At 39.9% G+C, this 14,929-nt stretch overlaps 1 protein-coding gene across 3 annotated transcripts in view; it reads left to right on the forward strand.

Moving 5' to 3' along the window:
* The window catches only part of ndst3 (N-deacetylase/N-sulfotransferase (heparan glucosaminyl) 3), a 38,894-nt gene extending 25,344 nt beyond the window's left edge, over positions 1 to 13,550 (forward strand). For 2 of the 3 annotated variants that reach the window (XM_063882768.1, XM_063882769.1), the window contains exons 7-15: positions 1,978 to 2,160; positions 2,663 to 2,759; positions 3,704 to 3,827; positions 4,382 to 4,556; positions 4,958 to 5,128; positions 5,534 to 5,643; positions 9,587 to 9,689; positions 11,181 to 11,291; positions 12,422 to 13,550. In XM_063882768.1, the coding sequence (XP_063738838.1) occupies positions 1,978 to 2,160; positions 2,663 to 2,759; positions 3,704 to 3,827; positions 4,382 to 4,556; positions 4,958 to 5,128; positions 5,534 to 5,643; positions 9,587 to 9,689; positions 11,181 to 11,291; positions 12,422 to 12,451 (1,104 nt within the window). In that variant the 3' untranslated portion in view covers positions 12,452 to 13,550. Of the gene's footprint in view, positions 1 to 1,977; positions 2,161 to 2,662; positions 2,760 to 3,703; positions 3,828 to 4,381; positions 4,557 to 4,957; positions 5,129 to 5,533; positions 5,644 to 9,586; positions 9,690 to 11,180; positions 11,292 to 12,416 lie in introns of all 3 variants that reach the window. The other variant, XM_063882770.1, reaches the window with a different exon arrangement.
* The last annotated feature ends 1,379 nt before the right edge of the window (positions 13,551 to 14,929 follow it).

Raw genomic sequence — 14,929 nt, forward strand, 5'->3', positions numbered from 1 at the left:
CTCTCGCTCTCAATCTCTATCACTCTCTCCCTTTTTCCCTCTCATGCACACACATTGGCACACACACTCATACAGTACCTCACAGCCTCAGCCAAATATCATAGGGTATTGAGTGGTTTGAAGGGTACATAAATCACTTTTTGATCACCTTGCCTGCTTTAGAGAAAGCACACAACAACACAAAAAAGGAAGAAGTGGACTACAGCCTGAAATGGTTTACAGCCTGTTATTGCACAGGTCAGATTTGTCTGCATTCGGTGTGCATTAGTACAAAACCTTTTCATTTCACTCACACACACACTCTCAACACTGCAGCATGCCTTGAGAGAAATTATTTCTCAATCCCAAATGTGAATAGATGTTTCCTGTGAGACGCTGTCAAATTTAATTTTGACAATCTTCTTAGAGTAGTGCTTCTAGTTCTCCATTGGTGCTTCGAAGAGCAAGGTTTCTGTGTTTTGACATTCATGTCATTGGTAAGGAGGAGCAAACAAACATTTCCTAATGGCTTGTGTTTCTGTTGTTCCTGGTTGAGTGCTTGGTGATGCCTTGACAGTGGTTCCACATTGTTGCTCTAACATCACCCGGATTGATATGAGGCAGGCGCTGCGGGATTATGCGTTGTGGGTTTGCTTACATTGGGCAGAAGATAAAAAGGTGCTGGCAGATGCACACATTTGCCCTGACAACGCAAATGCACAAATGCATAAACAATTATGCTGACTCACACACACACACGTGAAAAATGGCTCTGACATGCTCCTCTCTGTTCTTTCTCTGTTGCGTTCTTTGTCACAAAGACTCACACAACTAGCCACACGCCTGGTTCCCCCTTCCCTCCCACAGTGTTTCACACACGCACACAAACATCAGTATTCGGAGGCAATCAGTATTCCGAACAGCTTTCCAGGTCGGCCGGACGCTGATCCATCAAACCCCGACACTGTGTCGCTTTGTATCTGCGGCAACCTTCAGCGTTAAAGAGGAGCACCGACAGCCCTCTGTCACCAGGAAATTCACTGTGTATGCTTGTATGTGTCTTTTTCTATGCATGTGTGTTCACATTCATAGACATTCTCCTAAATATACTTACACACAATCATCCATGCACGCACACACACATACCCACCAAATGATTCATATCTTAATGGCTGATGTTACAGTATCATCCAGACGCCTCACGTTCCCAAGCTCCCTCAAATCACAAAAGATGTATGTGTGTGTGTGTGTGTGTGTGTGTGTGTGTGTGTGTGTGTGTGTGTGTGTGTGTGTGTGTGTGTGTGTGTGTGTGTGTGTGTGTGTGTGTGTGTGTGTGTGTGTGTGTGTGTGTGTGCATTTGTCTGTAGCAGCTATCTTTGCTTGTCTCTTTGATCAGCCTATAAAAGCACTGAGGCGTGGACAGATAGCCTGGACCAACACACTATCGCTCCTTCACTCCCTCTGAGTCTCTCCTTCTCCCTCACACACATTAACTATCATGAACACACACCAACACACTCGGAAACACTTTCCCCGTGTGTAGCTGCATCTCTCCCATCACCCGGTGGCTATGAGGAGTATTGTGTTGCCTCCTCAGCTTTATCTATCAGGAGTGGTAAATACATCAGTTTCTCTTTATCTGTTTTTCTCTTTATACTTGAAACTGTATTGCGGCAAAAGTTATTATAGTCTTGCATCACAAAAGTGAGTGTGACTCTTTGAAAAGTGGTAGCAAATGTTGATACCCAATGGACTGCTACTCTGTTAGTGACTTTAAAACCATCACACACTGAGAAATAATCTGTTTGCTTTCCACTGCAGTCACAACAACAGTAATTAGATTTACAGCGGTCCTTTTTTTATAGCAAACATGGGAACTTGGGAAATGAGATTTTGACTTTATCACAATTTTGCACACAACAGTTTGTGAATTCCTTCTCTCCCTTTCTTTCTCCTTTCCTCTCTATAACACTGCTCTGTCTCTGTTCTCCACCCTAGATCAGTATATTCATGACGCACCTGTCTAACTATGGCAATGATCGACTGGGTCTTTACACGTTTGTCCACCTGGCGTCCTTCCTCCGATCCTGGACAAACCTGAAACTCCACACACTCCCACCCCTGCAGCTTGCACACAAGTACTTCCAGCTTTTTCCGGAACAAAGGAATCCACTCTGGCAGGTGTGTTTGCTTGGGTATTCACAGGCATGTATGGGCTTGTGTTTGTCAGCACTTGACTGTAGATCTTTATGTACATCTCAGTGTTATTATGTGGATTCAATGTGCAGGAATAAAACAGGTTTCAAAAGCAGTTTGATGTTGAAAGTGAGTCCTGTTTACTTTTGTATGTTAAAAATGAAAGAAGATATTATATTATATTAATATGATTATGTTTTGTCTTTCAATAGAATAAATCATGACAATCATACATTACACACAATTCATTTTACACTATGCTAACTTTGTGTCAAATGCCTGGAAAAGAAGGACTTAATAAACTAAACTAAAGACTAAATAGCTTTTTTAATTTGTAATAAAATAAGTGAAACAATAATATAATTCAGTCAGTCTATTTAGTAAATTTCGCATGCACTCAATAAAGGCCATGTGTGTGTACATTTTATTTCTATATGTAGCCTAAACCATGAGTCTAACATGTATTCCTTTGTCTTTGCCTCTTTAGAACCCTTGTGATGATAAACGACATAAAGACATCTGGTCTAAAGAGAAAACCTGTGACAGGTTACCCAAGTTCATGGTCATAGGCCCACAGAAAACAGGTGAGCTTCACACAACTGAGAGACTGCTTCTGTGTGCCCAGGTGTCTAGATCATCAACATCAGAGCCTGTTCACCTAATCCCCACAGCTCTTGTTCCTGCCAAAGGGAGACAAAGGAGGAGGCTCTTACCTCCTTTCTTCCACCCACTATCTACTTTAGATGCTCAGAGATACAGTACTGAACCACCAACCTCTCATTGTATGACTTTCTTTCTTTTAAAGAGACAAAAAAAGGAAATTGTTAGAAATCTGTTTACGCTACTCGGATCCATAGGGCAGCCTTCATGTTATCCCATGAATTCTAATTGCCGGTGTTTGATGTGAGAGGTGAGGAGGTCCTACAATGCTGCTAATTACCAGATGAAGGTTTACTAAATGGGAGGAGGGGTCACTCCAGCAACATTAGCACTCTTACAATAAACTACGGTACTCATGTTATTGCAGTGTGCCTTGCAATGAAAGAGATGTTGTACCAAATAGGAAACAGGGTGAGGGGGATGTTATACAATGCATAAGAGTAGTGTTAGGGGAACGGGGTGAAAGGAGGGCTGCTGAGGGTGAGACAGAGGGCACGGCCAGAGCCCCAGTGCTTATTGGTGTCAAACGGTTTTGAAAGATTTGATGGGGAGGCCTTTGATCATTGCACACACACAGACCCACACCCACGCACACCCATGCACACACTCGCACACACACACACACACACACACACACACACACACACACACACACACACACACACACACACACACACACACACACACACACAACACACACACACACACACCCACAGCATTATCAGCCAGATATAAATCTTGCGGAGGAAAAAATCATCCAATATGGATCAGTGGATGACAGCTCTCACACATACTGACGCACACACACAGACTACTCTCTACTGAGCTGAATTAACGAGCCAGTTATGAATTATGCCCTTTCTTCCAGGAACGACAGCACTTTATCTCTTCTTACTCATGCATCCCTCCATCTCCAGTAACTTTCCCAGTCCAAAGACTTATGAGGAGGTCCAGTTCTTCAACACCAATAACTACCACAAAGGAATTGACTGGTGAGAGCACAGATACACACACTTATCTTTCATGCTCTCTGTTCCTTTTAATTGCTAAATCCTAAGGTGAATAGGGAGATTAAAGATAACCCCTTTTCATTTTTGCAAGGTTGTTGTAGACTTGAATGTGTCTTGCAGACTTCAATGATACATTAAGCGGATAAGAACAGTTTAAAAACATCTTTCACAATGATCTTTTTAAGCCTGCAGACATATGGTTGCCTAAATTGACCCATAAATGTGTTACTTAGCTGACAGAGACACAGCTGGTGCAGCCTCCGAAGTCATCCAGAAAAGACTTAATTCTTAAACTGTGTCATTAAACACATTGAAATTATGTTATCAATTCAGTTTTAGACTTGTTTTCTATGCACGGCCATTCTTTTGTGACTGTATTTGACTTTAAAAAGAATGTGAACATTTCACAATGTACTCTGCATTTAACTAAGTTTGCAGTAGTGCTGTGGTGCTTCTGTATACGGTGTGAATCACATATGTTTGCATGTGTATTAGCATTTCCTTTCAATGTTCCATTTGTTTGTCTGTTGCCTCAGGTACATGGAGTTTTTCCCCGTGCCCTCTAATGTTAGTACAGACTTCCTGTTTGAGAAGAGTGCTAACTACTTCCCCTCAGAGGAGTCCCCACGGCGAGCTGCTGCCCTGCTGCCCAAGGCTAAGATCATCACCCTGCTTATCAACCCCTCCGACAGGGCCTACAGCTGGTATCAGGTATGTACAAAAACACACAAAATATATTTAATATGCAACTGCACTTGTATTATTTTGTTCTCTCATAAACTCCCTGCTTCATTATTTGACCTGCTTCATCTCTGTATTGATTTTAATTAAGTTGGGAGTTGAAGCTGTGAGCGTGGAGTTAATGAACATGATTTTTATTAAACGTCTCAGTTCCAAAAATGTCACAGGAACCTGAAATCTATTGCTTATGTCTCTTTGATTAATAAGACATGAATGTCAACAGCATGACTGCTCAAATGTTGAGTCATTAACAACAAAGCCTTGTTCCAGGTTATAAGATATACTGCATGTTAAAGCGTAGGATTGAGATCACTTGTACAATAAGAGTGATTTTTTAAAGCATATATGGCTTAATCTGCTTACTTTCGTAGCATCAAAGAGCTCACGAGGACCACGCAGCCCTGCGCTTCAGCTTCTATGATGTCATTAGTGCTAGACAGGGAGCGCCGGCCGAGCTCCGCTCCCTGCAGAACCGCTGTCTCATCCCCGGTCTTTACTCCTCTCACCTTGAGAGGTGGCTCACTAACTACCCTGCTAACCAGGTATGGCACACACAAAGGCGCAGAAACACATGCACTTTTTGTGATTCCAAGTATGTATGTTAGAGATATTTCTTGTTTGTATAATTTGAAGGAAGTGAATAAAAGGTGATACTTATTTTTTAAATATATTGATGATCACAAATGTAACTGAAGGAATGGCTCACAATATTATTAGATCTTAATTAATTTAGATGGATAATACATTACCTTATTCTTACTTTTTGCTACCATAACCTGTAGGAATTGTTAACAATATGTTCATATGCTTGAAGCATTAGTGGATCTTGTTACACAAATAAGATGCTACCATGCCTTTACCTTTATTCAGTACCAAAGTTAGCTGTAACTACTTTACTAGTTTGTAAATAGTACCCATTGTTACAGTGTGAATGTATCTGTGTTTAGGTCATGATCATTGATGGCCATCAGCTGAGAACTGACCCTGCAGCAGTGATGGATGAAGTCCAGAAGTTCCTGGGAGTCACTCCTCACTTCAACTACTCCCAGGCCCTTACGTAAGTCTCTCTTGCTTTCTCTCACCAGTCTGTTCCACCTCAGGGATCCTGGGGTAAGCGCACCTTTCACCTGGAATGCATCATGGTAAGAATGATTAAAGATTAAAGTTGTAATAATCCAAACCCACATTTGTGTGAATCCTGCCATCTACTGGTGAACAGTGGGGCCCTAAACTGGCCACCTCTTCTTTGCCAGTTTTTGGTGCCAGGCGAGTTATTCTTTGAAAACCACAACAGACAGTGACATCGCCTGGCACGAAAGATCAGCCAATAGCAGATGGTCAGTTTGCTTCTGACTTTGAAGTATTATATGTACGTCTTTGTACAAATGCGGGTCTGGCTGTCAAGAAATGTTGGGACAAAAAAGAAACATCAAGTAATTTTGTCACATCTAAGTTTAGAGACATGGCAGACCTTTTTGGTATAATGGCAAATTAACATAACAATGATGTGAGACAGAGTAACTTATTAGTGTCGATAAATGTGGCAGGTATTTTTGTGTAATGCTTAACCTTTATTGAAGAATGACTTGATAAGCGTTAATTATTCAAATAGATGGTAATCAATGTTCAACACTTAATCTCCTGCCACCCATATTTTAGGCTTACTTTCTAATCATATCAAAAATAATAACTGATTGCATTGCTTGTACAAAACTGAAGTTCCTAACTAATATTTTTCTTACATGAATTTGTTCTAGCAATAAAATGGTATACCTATTCTTTCCAAAAGACAGGCAAGTGGCCCGGGATTAATTCCCAACAGAGCGTTGAGTATGAGTATGAAGTATGAAATTGTTGTCGAACAGCTCAATGCCAATCAGAAAGAACTAAAGCAGCAAAGAACCAATGTCAGTAACCAAGATCAATAACTAATGCAACTAAACTTTGAATATATTTTCTCAAATATATAATCATGTAGCTGTAGTCACTAAAGACCAACTGAATTGACCACCTGAGGCACATTCCCAATAGTTATTAACAACATCATGTGTTTATTCTGAAACACAGATATAATAACCTCCTGAGACCTGGAAGAGGACATTTTTTCATACATTATTTTTTAAATAGGTAATTTTAGTGGTTTTTTTATGTATGTTTTATAATATGTCCCTTGTAGATGAGATGAGAAAAAATATTTGTAAAACATTAAAAGGCAAAATATAACAATAAATAAATAATGATTTTCTTTTTTTTAATGAATATTAGAAACAGCTCAATCTCTGACTCTCTCTACGTATTTTCTTACTAAGTGCATTGTTTCCTGAAGTATGAAACATGATTATAAAGACAAAGAAGCAAGTCTCACTGTCCCCATCAAAAAACAAAGATTAAAATGTTAAAATAATCATAAAAAATAATTTAAAAAACATCTTTATAAGCAACAATTCACAACTGAACTCCATTAATTCCATTAAATATGTTGAATGCTATTACCACTATTTGAACAGACAGAAGATGTGCTTTGATAGCCACATCACATCCCCATGTTGATTTCATCATTAGAAAGCTTTCCACATTACACCAGGACTCAAAAAGGCTGCATGAATGGTGTTTGAAACAAAGGCGTCAGTGTCATGTCCCCCTCAGAGAACAGCATTTACTACCAATGTATTCAGGCTTTATTATGTTTAATATATTGGAAGGGATAACTCGAGCGAAGACTGGCATATTTTAGCTTTGGCCTCCTGATGGTCTGTTTCAACTCATTCTTCATTTGCAAATTTTCATATGACCTTCAAGTTTGGAAGGAGTGGTAAACAGTTTATTTATCTCAAGCACCTCTCATCAGAAGGCACACATACCCTCAAATCTTCAGACAGTCAGGGACATCACAAATGTGTAGCTCAGATTTGGACAGGGAGTACCTCTGTTTTGAATCCCAAGCTCACATGCATACATATAAATTGTAAAGAGATGCATTTTGACCAAATAATAGGGAAGCAGTGTGTGTGTGTGTGTGTGTGTGTGTGTGTGTGTGTGTGTGTGTGTGTGTGTGTGTGTGTGTGTGTATTGGGTGTATTGTGTGTAGACGCAGTAACACAAAAGCCTAATCTTTCTATTCTCCTTCTCATTCTTGTGACATGGCAGTGGTCTGACAGATCCTCAACACTGAAGCCTATTTATTTAATCCCCCTCTCCTTTCCTCCTCCTGTTCTGTCAGATGGAAACTGAAGGAGAAGCACTTAAATATTTTTTCCCTTTTATTCACCCACTGATGCATGCAGATAAAGACAAATATTTGCATTTTTCAGTCACAACCACATTAGCCCTCATATTCACATTGCCAGATAGCAGTTAACAATGCTGTATGTTTACCTCTTTAGACATACTTGGTATGCTATACTGCAAAAGCAAGCTGCATCAATATATACTGATACAATCACTAAGAAATCAACATTATGCATAAAGAGGATTAACATAGATGAAAGAATCTGTACTCATGCCGATATTCCCATAATCACTTAAATATTGTATATGAACATACAGAAATTACATACAGTATTTTGTATTCATGCATATAAAAGGGACAACAAGCATATGTTTTTACCAGAATACTTTGCTGTGAAGGTCACCTACCATCTTGTCTCCAGGTGACAGGTTGTCACATAACATGCTTCTGGGAGCCCTCACACTCAGCTAATAGGGGAGGCATTTGGTTTCCCAAGTGATAGCCATAGAGCTGTCAGGAGAAGGTTCTACATACATCAAATGTACACTGCCCGGCCAAAAAAGAAGTGACAAGCCTGTGGGGGGCAGTGCTATGATCTGAGGTTGCTGCAGTTGGTTTGGTCTAGTTTCAGCAACGTGCCCAAAGAATGAGGTCAGCTGACTACCTGAATATACTGAATGACCAGGTTATTCCATCAATGGATTTTTTCTTCCCTGATGGCACGGGCATGTTCCAAGAGGACAATCCAGGATCCATCTGGCTCAAATTGTGAAAGAGTGGTTCAGGGAGCATGAGACATCATTTTCACACATGGATTGGCCACCACAGAGTCCAGACCTGAACCCGATTGAGAATCTTTGGGATGTGCTGGAGAAGACTTTGCGCAGTGGTCCAAATCTCCCGTCATCAATATAAGATCTTGGCGAAAAATTAATCCAAGACAGAAATAAATGTTGTGACATTGCAGAAGCTTTTGGAAACGATGCCACAGCGAATGCGTGCCGTAATCAAAGCTAAAGACGGTCCAACGGATATTAGAGTGTGTGACCTTTTTTTTGGTCAGGCAGTGTATATATACCTTATATGTTTATTTTTTTATTTCAGTAATGAAGAATGTACCGTCAAAGGGAAACCACAGTGATTTAATGTTATCACAATGCTATTATCTCTCTTTGGGAGCCATGAGTTCGAATTTCTGTTCTTCAAAAGTTGTGATGTCTTTATCTTTATCTGGTTATTTAAGAAAGAAGACACTATGAATAAAAGAAATATAACATACTGTATATATTATAGTTATCATTTTCAAATGAGTACATAATAATACATGAAAACAAAAAGGTAAAAGAATGATAAAAGGAGTGTCTCTGCTGCCCTGATGCTATATAAATAATACAGTAATAATCATTGTATTATACTAAACAATCAACTATACTTGTGATTATCGTGCGTCCGCATTGAGAAGGAGAGAGCTATGGAAAAAGAACAAGAGAGCAGTTTATATCTAGTGAGAGGCTGCTCTATGAAGAGAAGCGACATGGAGATGGAGGCTGATAGAGACAGAGATGAAACGAGACAGTGTGGCAGTCAGAGGGACACCGATAGCAGAAGAGTAAGAGAAAGTGTTGAATGCTTAGTGGCATTTATGTGTAGTCTAAGATGAGCCCAACTGTAATTCCTTAAAAGAAGACACACTACTATCCGGACTGAACTCACTTCTCTTTTATATGTGTATTAAGATTTCTCTTCTTTGTCTCCTTTTCTCTTCTGTCAGATTTGACCCTCAGAAGGGCTTTTGGTGCCAGCTCCTCGAGGGAGGAAAGACAAAATGTTTGGGAAAGAGCAAAGGGAGAAAGTACCCTCCTATGGAGCCAGAGGTAAATGTTCACATTTTCATTTGAAAAGATTGCTACAAAGCGTTGAAAACCGGTATCTGCATTGAGCGAAAGTAAGAAAAAGAGTCAAATATAATGGAAAAGCAGCAGCCTGACTGACAGTGATACACAGTCCCCTTCATTGCTGTGGCAAAATTTCCCACCGGGCTCAGCGTTGGGGTGGAAACTGTCAGCCAATCAGATCCAGGCAGAAAGTTACAACCTAATTATGAGGACTCAATAGTGACACAACACCCGTGAGATGGGGGGGGCGAGGGATTAGGATAGAAGGAGAAAGGTAGAAGGAGAAAATCCAATCCATAAATCTTTGTCCTGGCCTCTGAATCCACAGAGAAGAGACCAGACCTGCCCGACAATGAATCACACATTTGCTCTCACATGAAGACAAATAAACACAGATACAATTTGACTTCCCTCATGTGCTCACACATGGCTAATGGTGGCGCCTTAGTGTCACCTGTAATTAAACTGTATTTGAGTTTCCACCAGGGGGAAATAGGAAAGGACAGATGAGGAGGAGAGAAAATAAAGGGCACACCAGGGAAAAGAGGCAAGATAGAGGAAGTTAACAAATTAACAGAGGAGGGGGAGATAATGGATCTCATACATCCTTCATGTATCTTTCCCCCTCTTTTTCTAACCTCTCTTTCCCTAGCTCTTTTCATGCCAGTCGGCACTTAATGGCCCTAAAGTCCTATTGAGGAGAAATAAACTAATCTAAAGATAGTGGCATCTCATTAATCTCTCTCAATTTCTTGCTTGCCCCCTACACCCTTGCTGTCTTTTTATTTGATCATCTAAATATCCCTTTTTCCAACCCTTTTTCTATTCTTTCTTTTTTTCCACCTTGCTAATGACTCTCTCCTTTTCTTGTCTATTTCCATATGTCTTACTCGGCCTTCTGTCTTCCTCATTTACCACTAATCATATCCTGACCTACCGACTTCGATTGTTCTCCTATTTATTTTCTCCCTCCATCCCCATCAATGTCTGCTCATTTTCTTATGTATTTTCTTATGAAGTATATCTTGTAGCGATGTTTGTGAAGATGATAAAGAAGTCTCCGGAGACACCAGCTTGTATATAATAAGGTTTATTACAACAGCATAGTATCATACCCCAACACGGGCAATACGAGGTTCCCAGAGCCAATTGTGGAAGTCCCCCCGAACAGTCTTTGTGCATACAATTTATAGGAGAAACATGTATGTGCCGTCCAAAGTGTGTGTGCTCACAGGAGGTAATCAATAAAAATGTATGCCTCACTAAGTGACATGTGTCCGTTCATCTTGGCTCCCTAACGTACTTCGGAGGTTATTATACAACATCCGACTGCCCACCATATGGCCCCTGAACGACGTCTTCTCTGCACTCTTCATGACCTCAGAGAGTAACTAGCTGTATTATGAACCGATTTAACTAACTGTATGTATGAACAGATTTAATACACCACACTTACTCTTCTCTCTTCAGGCTCACGCATATCTTTCCAGGTACTACAGGGAACACAACGTAGAACTGTCAAAGCTGCTGCATCGTCTCGGACAGCCCCTTCCCTCCTGGCTAAGAGAAGAGTTGCAGAAGGTCAGCAGCCACAACAATCGTGATACGTATCTAATCAAGTCATAATTTCTAAATGGTCTTCAACTATAACAGTTCATTAATCATGTAAATCTCAAAAACTCATCAGGACTGTGCTAGTGTGGTTTAATCAGATATTTCAGATTGGTCCGTAGTGTAAACCAATGAGCAAAACACAGTGTCATTATGTTTCCTCTTCTATGTTGTGAAGCGAGCAATGAGAAGGGAAAGCGTCTTTAGAGGCTGCAGAAGTACTTATTCTTGGCACACAATAAGTAATAAAATAATTGTATAACATATGGAAATATCCAGTAAAATGTATTTGTAACGGTTGCAAACAGACTTTTTTGGTTTGATGAGTGGTTTGAATCAGTTTTTTGGTTAGACAAAAAGTGTTAATTTACTCAGAATTAGTTGCAAATTTGACCTACTCAAGACAGTTAACAACAAAAGCTATGCGCCATGGATGAACTACGACATCTATATGAAGTCTGACACTTAAATCTTAGCCAAATCTACCTTTTAGACACAAGATTTGAAAGAGAGTGCTAGAAACAAAAGCACTTAACCCCACAACATTTATTGATTTTGATTTAATTTGTCTGTTGAAATATATGTCATTGCCTTTAGTTAAACCATTCAAAACACAAAACAGATAAATATATAGAACCCCAAGGGATGACTCAAAATACAAAGAAAATACAAATACCACCAACATGTAGGCAAAGCAAGACTTCTTTTGCAAGTAATTACCTCATAATCCAGTCAGGGTATTCCAAGCATGCGTCTGTGAGGCTTCCTGGTGTAAGTGCTGCTGCTGACAGTCGTCTCACCTTGATCTCTGCAGAGCCCTCTTTCTACTGCATTGCTCAACAATGTTTTCTTTGTCTGCGGATTTGTTTGTGCAACTGTTTGTCACTGTTTATGAATCTGAGGAAGCCACTTGACAAGGCTGCTTAGGTTTTCCAGCCAATTCACAGCAATCACAGCATGTTTTCTTTCCCTCTTTCATGGTTGGCATGTGAATCGATAGGCGAAAAAATTAGATTAAAATACTTTTTCTTATCTTTCTCTTTTTCTCTGTGTTTTTCTTCTCCACCCCCTCCATCTCTTCACCTCTTTCTGAAGGTTAGATAACCTTGGCATCCATTAACCAGGGTTAAAGGTCAAGAGGTCCAAGACCAGGAAGTGACCAGGAGCACCTGACCTTCAGATGCACTGTCTGTGGCCTTTGAGTGTACCCTGAGGTGATGGCAAGGACAAGGTTCCTTGTTTCACCTGGGATATAGGACACTGCTGGAAGGAGCCCGAAGTTATGAAAGCGCAAACAAACTTTAGCTGTCTGAAACTGAACTCTTGAAAGAATGGATGGAGGAATCAGAGTTTCAGGGGACTCTTACAGCTCTAAAGGAGGAAAAGGAAGAGCCACATTTTAAATATGAAGAGCAATCTTTGATGGTCACATGCTCTTCTGAACTGTGATGAACTCTCGTGCAGACCTGCAGTGACTTTGATAGTTTTCACTTTTTGTTTTGATTTTCACCTTTAATTTATGATGCCAGGACAGCGCGGGTCAGCTGTGTGTGGTTCCCATAGAGATGACTTTGCACTAAGTTCCGTTCCATGTATTTTCAAGACAAAAGAAACGCACCCTTGGTATTATTTGAATATATTTTATTGTTGTTTTTTTTGTCACAATAAGAGTGTATAAGCAGGGAGTATAAGTGCATAGACTCAGGGTGGATTACTGGCTGTTACTTTCCACGACAGGTACTTATCATTTTGTAAAAAATTGTTTTAAGTGAAGCTAGTTTCTGGTAGATCTGGTAGCCTTGTTCACCCATAGAGATGTCGCTTGAGGCTTTCACCGGAAAGTGTGGACTGGAAGTGAGTCATTGAAGCAAGATGCATTGCCCACTCATTATTTTTCTGTGACAAGCCATGCAGAAGAACGCTGTGTCCTTTTAGCAGAGCATGAGCACTGATGACTTCAGCTCTGAGGACTGAGGGGACATGAGTTTGTGGGAAGAAAACTGAGCAAAATGAGCCTAATGGATATGACACTTAATTCCAAGACTCTTTAAGTAGCTACTGTAACCGCAGGCAGTCTTTGTTTTGTAAGTGTCTCATTTAAGTTTCAATCTTCTTTTGCTTTCCTTTTAACAAATCAGTGGCCTACATTGTTGAGCTTCAATCTGAATGCAAAAAAACCCTCTAAATGTCAAACACACAAACCAAAATTAAAGAAATGATTATTACTGAGTGCATGTGTTTTTTGTGACCAAGTACACAACACAGATGGCATGAATGGTTGACAGTAGCCCCTTTTCCCTTAAGGTAAGTGAAAATGGCATGGATGACAGTTTGCTGTTTGACAAATTTTGCCTGTCAGGTTTTAAATCAGTAACCATTAATGTCTTAAACAATATAACCCAAATATGAATGTTTACTTCAAGGGACAACATGGTAATCACATAATGTATCAGAGGGTGTGGTATACTGTATTAAGGGTTGCCAGGTGAGATTGCATTTGTCAATCTGCTGTAGAGCAATGTTTTGTTAAAGTGTCTGAAAGTCTCTCTCATAAAATGTAGAACATTTGCAATGAACCCTGAATGTGACGGAGGGATTTGACATCACCAAAGCGGCAGCAAACAACGTTAGGCTATGAAGTCACAAAAGGCAAAATGGAAGACTGTACTCTGGGAGAAATCAAATGAAACATCCATGGCAGGAGTGATGGACAACACACACCGCATGTGAATGTCAGATAGAGAACATATGGTCTATATTTGAAAAGATCCAAGGCACTTTTGACACACTTTAAACTTAAAGAACCCTTTTTGCCTGATATGGATGAAATTTGAAGTATATAATAAAGCTTCCCATAAATCACTAACCATATCTACAGAGCTGCATCCTTGCAGGAGCCCATTGTGTTTGAAAAGGAGATATAATGGACTCTGTTAGGGGCTGAAATAATCCAGTTATGGCTCAATGAAAGCAGGGTTGACCTTTAGATTTCAAAGCGGGTAGTAATATCAGGAAGCACTCAGTTTTTACATATTTAGTCTCAGTTTTTACTTCATAGGATATCAGTAAACCGGTCATAATGTTTTTGGGATATGAACTTGGAAATGTATTTACAGCCGCTATAGAAAGCAGATGTTGCACCCTGGTAAAATGCCACCCAAAGATTAAGGATGTTGCAATTTTTGTTATGTAGATCTATGGTTCCAAAAGGCTTTTTTGAGATTATAGTTTAAATAATTCAAGTTTAAAACAATGATAAAATAAGTACATTACTCGTGTTGTACATAAAAAAGTGTATAAAAAAGAACCCCAAATCCCAAAACTGTAAACATATTTTCAGCCATCTTCAAAAGCACCTGCTGAAAGATGGTGTTAGTAGCAGCCAATTTTAATCCGCATGAGATCACTCTTCTTCAGGTTTTAGCAGTTTCCTCAGATCTTTCCCAACTGGTTTTCCCAAGTGATGCCAGATTTTAAGGGATGGAAACAGATATGAGCAGAAATACATTTTCTGTGTGTAATGAGACCTTCTGTTCTGCACCACCTCTGGTGACATCTAATATAAGCTCATTAGTGCAGAGAGCTCGAGGTTCAGTAGGAATAGCAAC

This window comes from Eleginops maclovinus, chromosome 5 (genome assembly GCF_036324505.1).
Source record: "Eleginops maclovinus isolate JMC-PN-2008 ecotype Puerto Natales chromosome 5, JC_Emac_rtc_rv5, whole genome shotgun sequence".
NCBI lineage: Eukaryota > Metazoa > Chordata > Actinopteri > Perciformes > Eleginopidae > Eleginops > Eleginops maclovinus.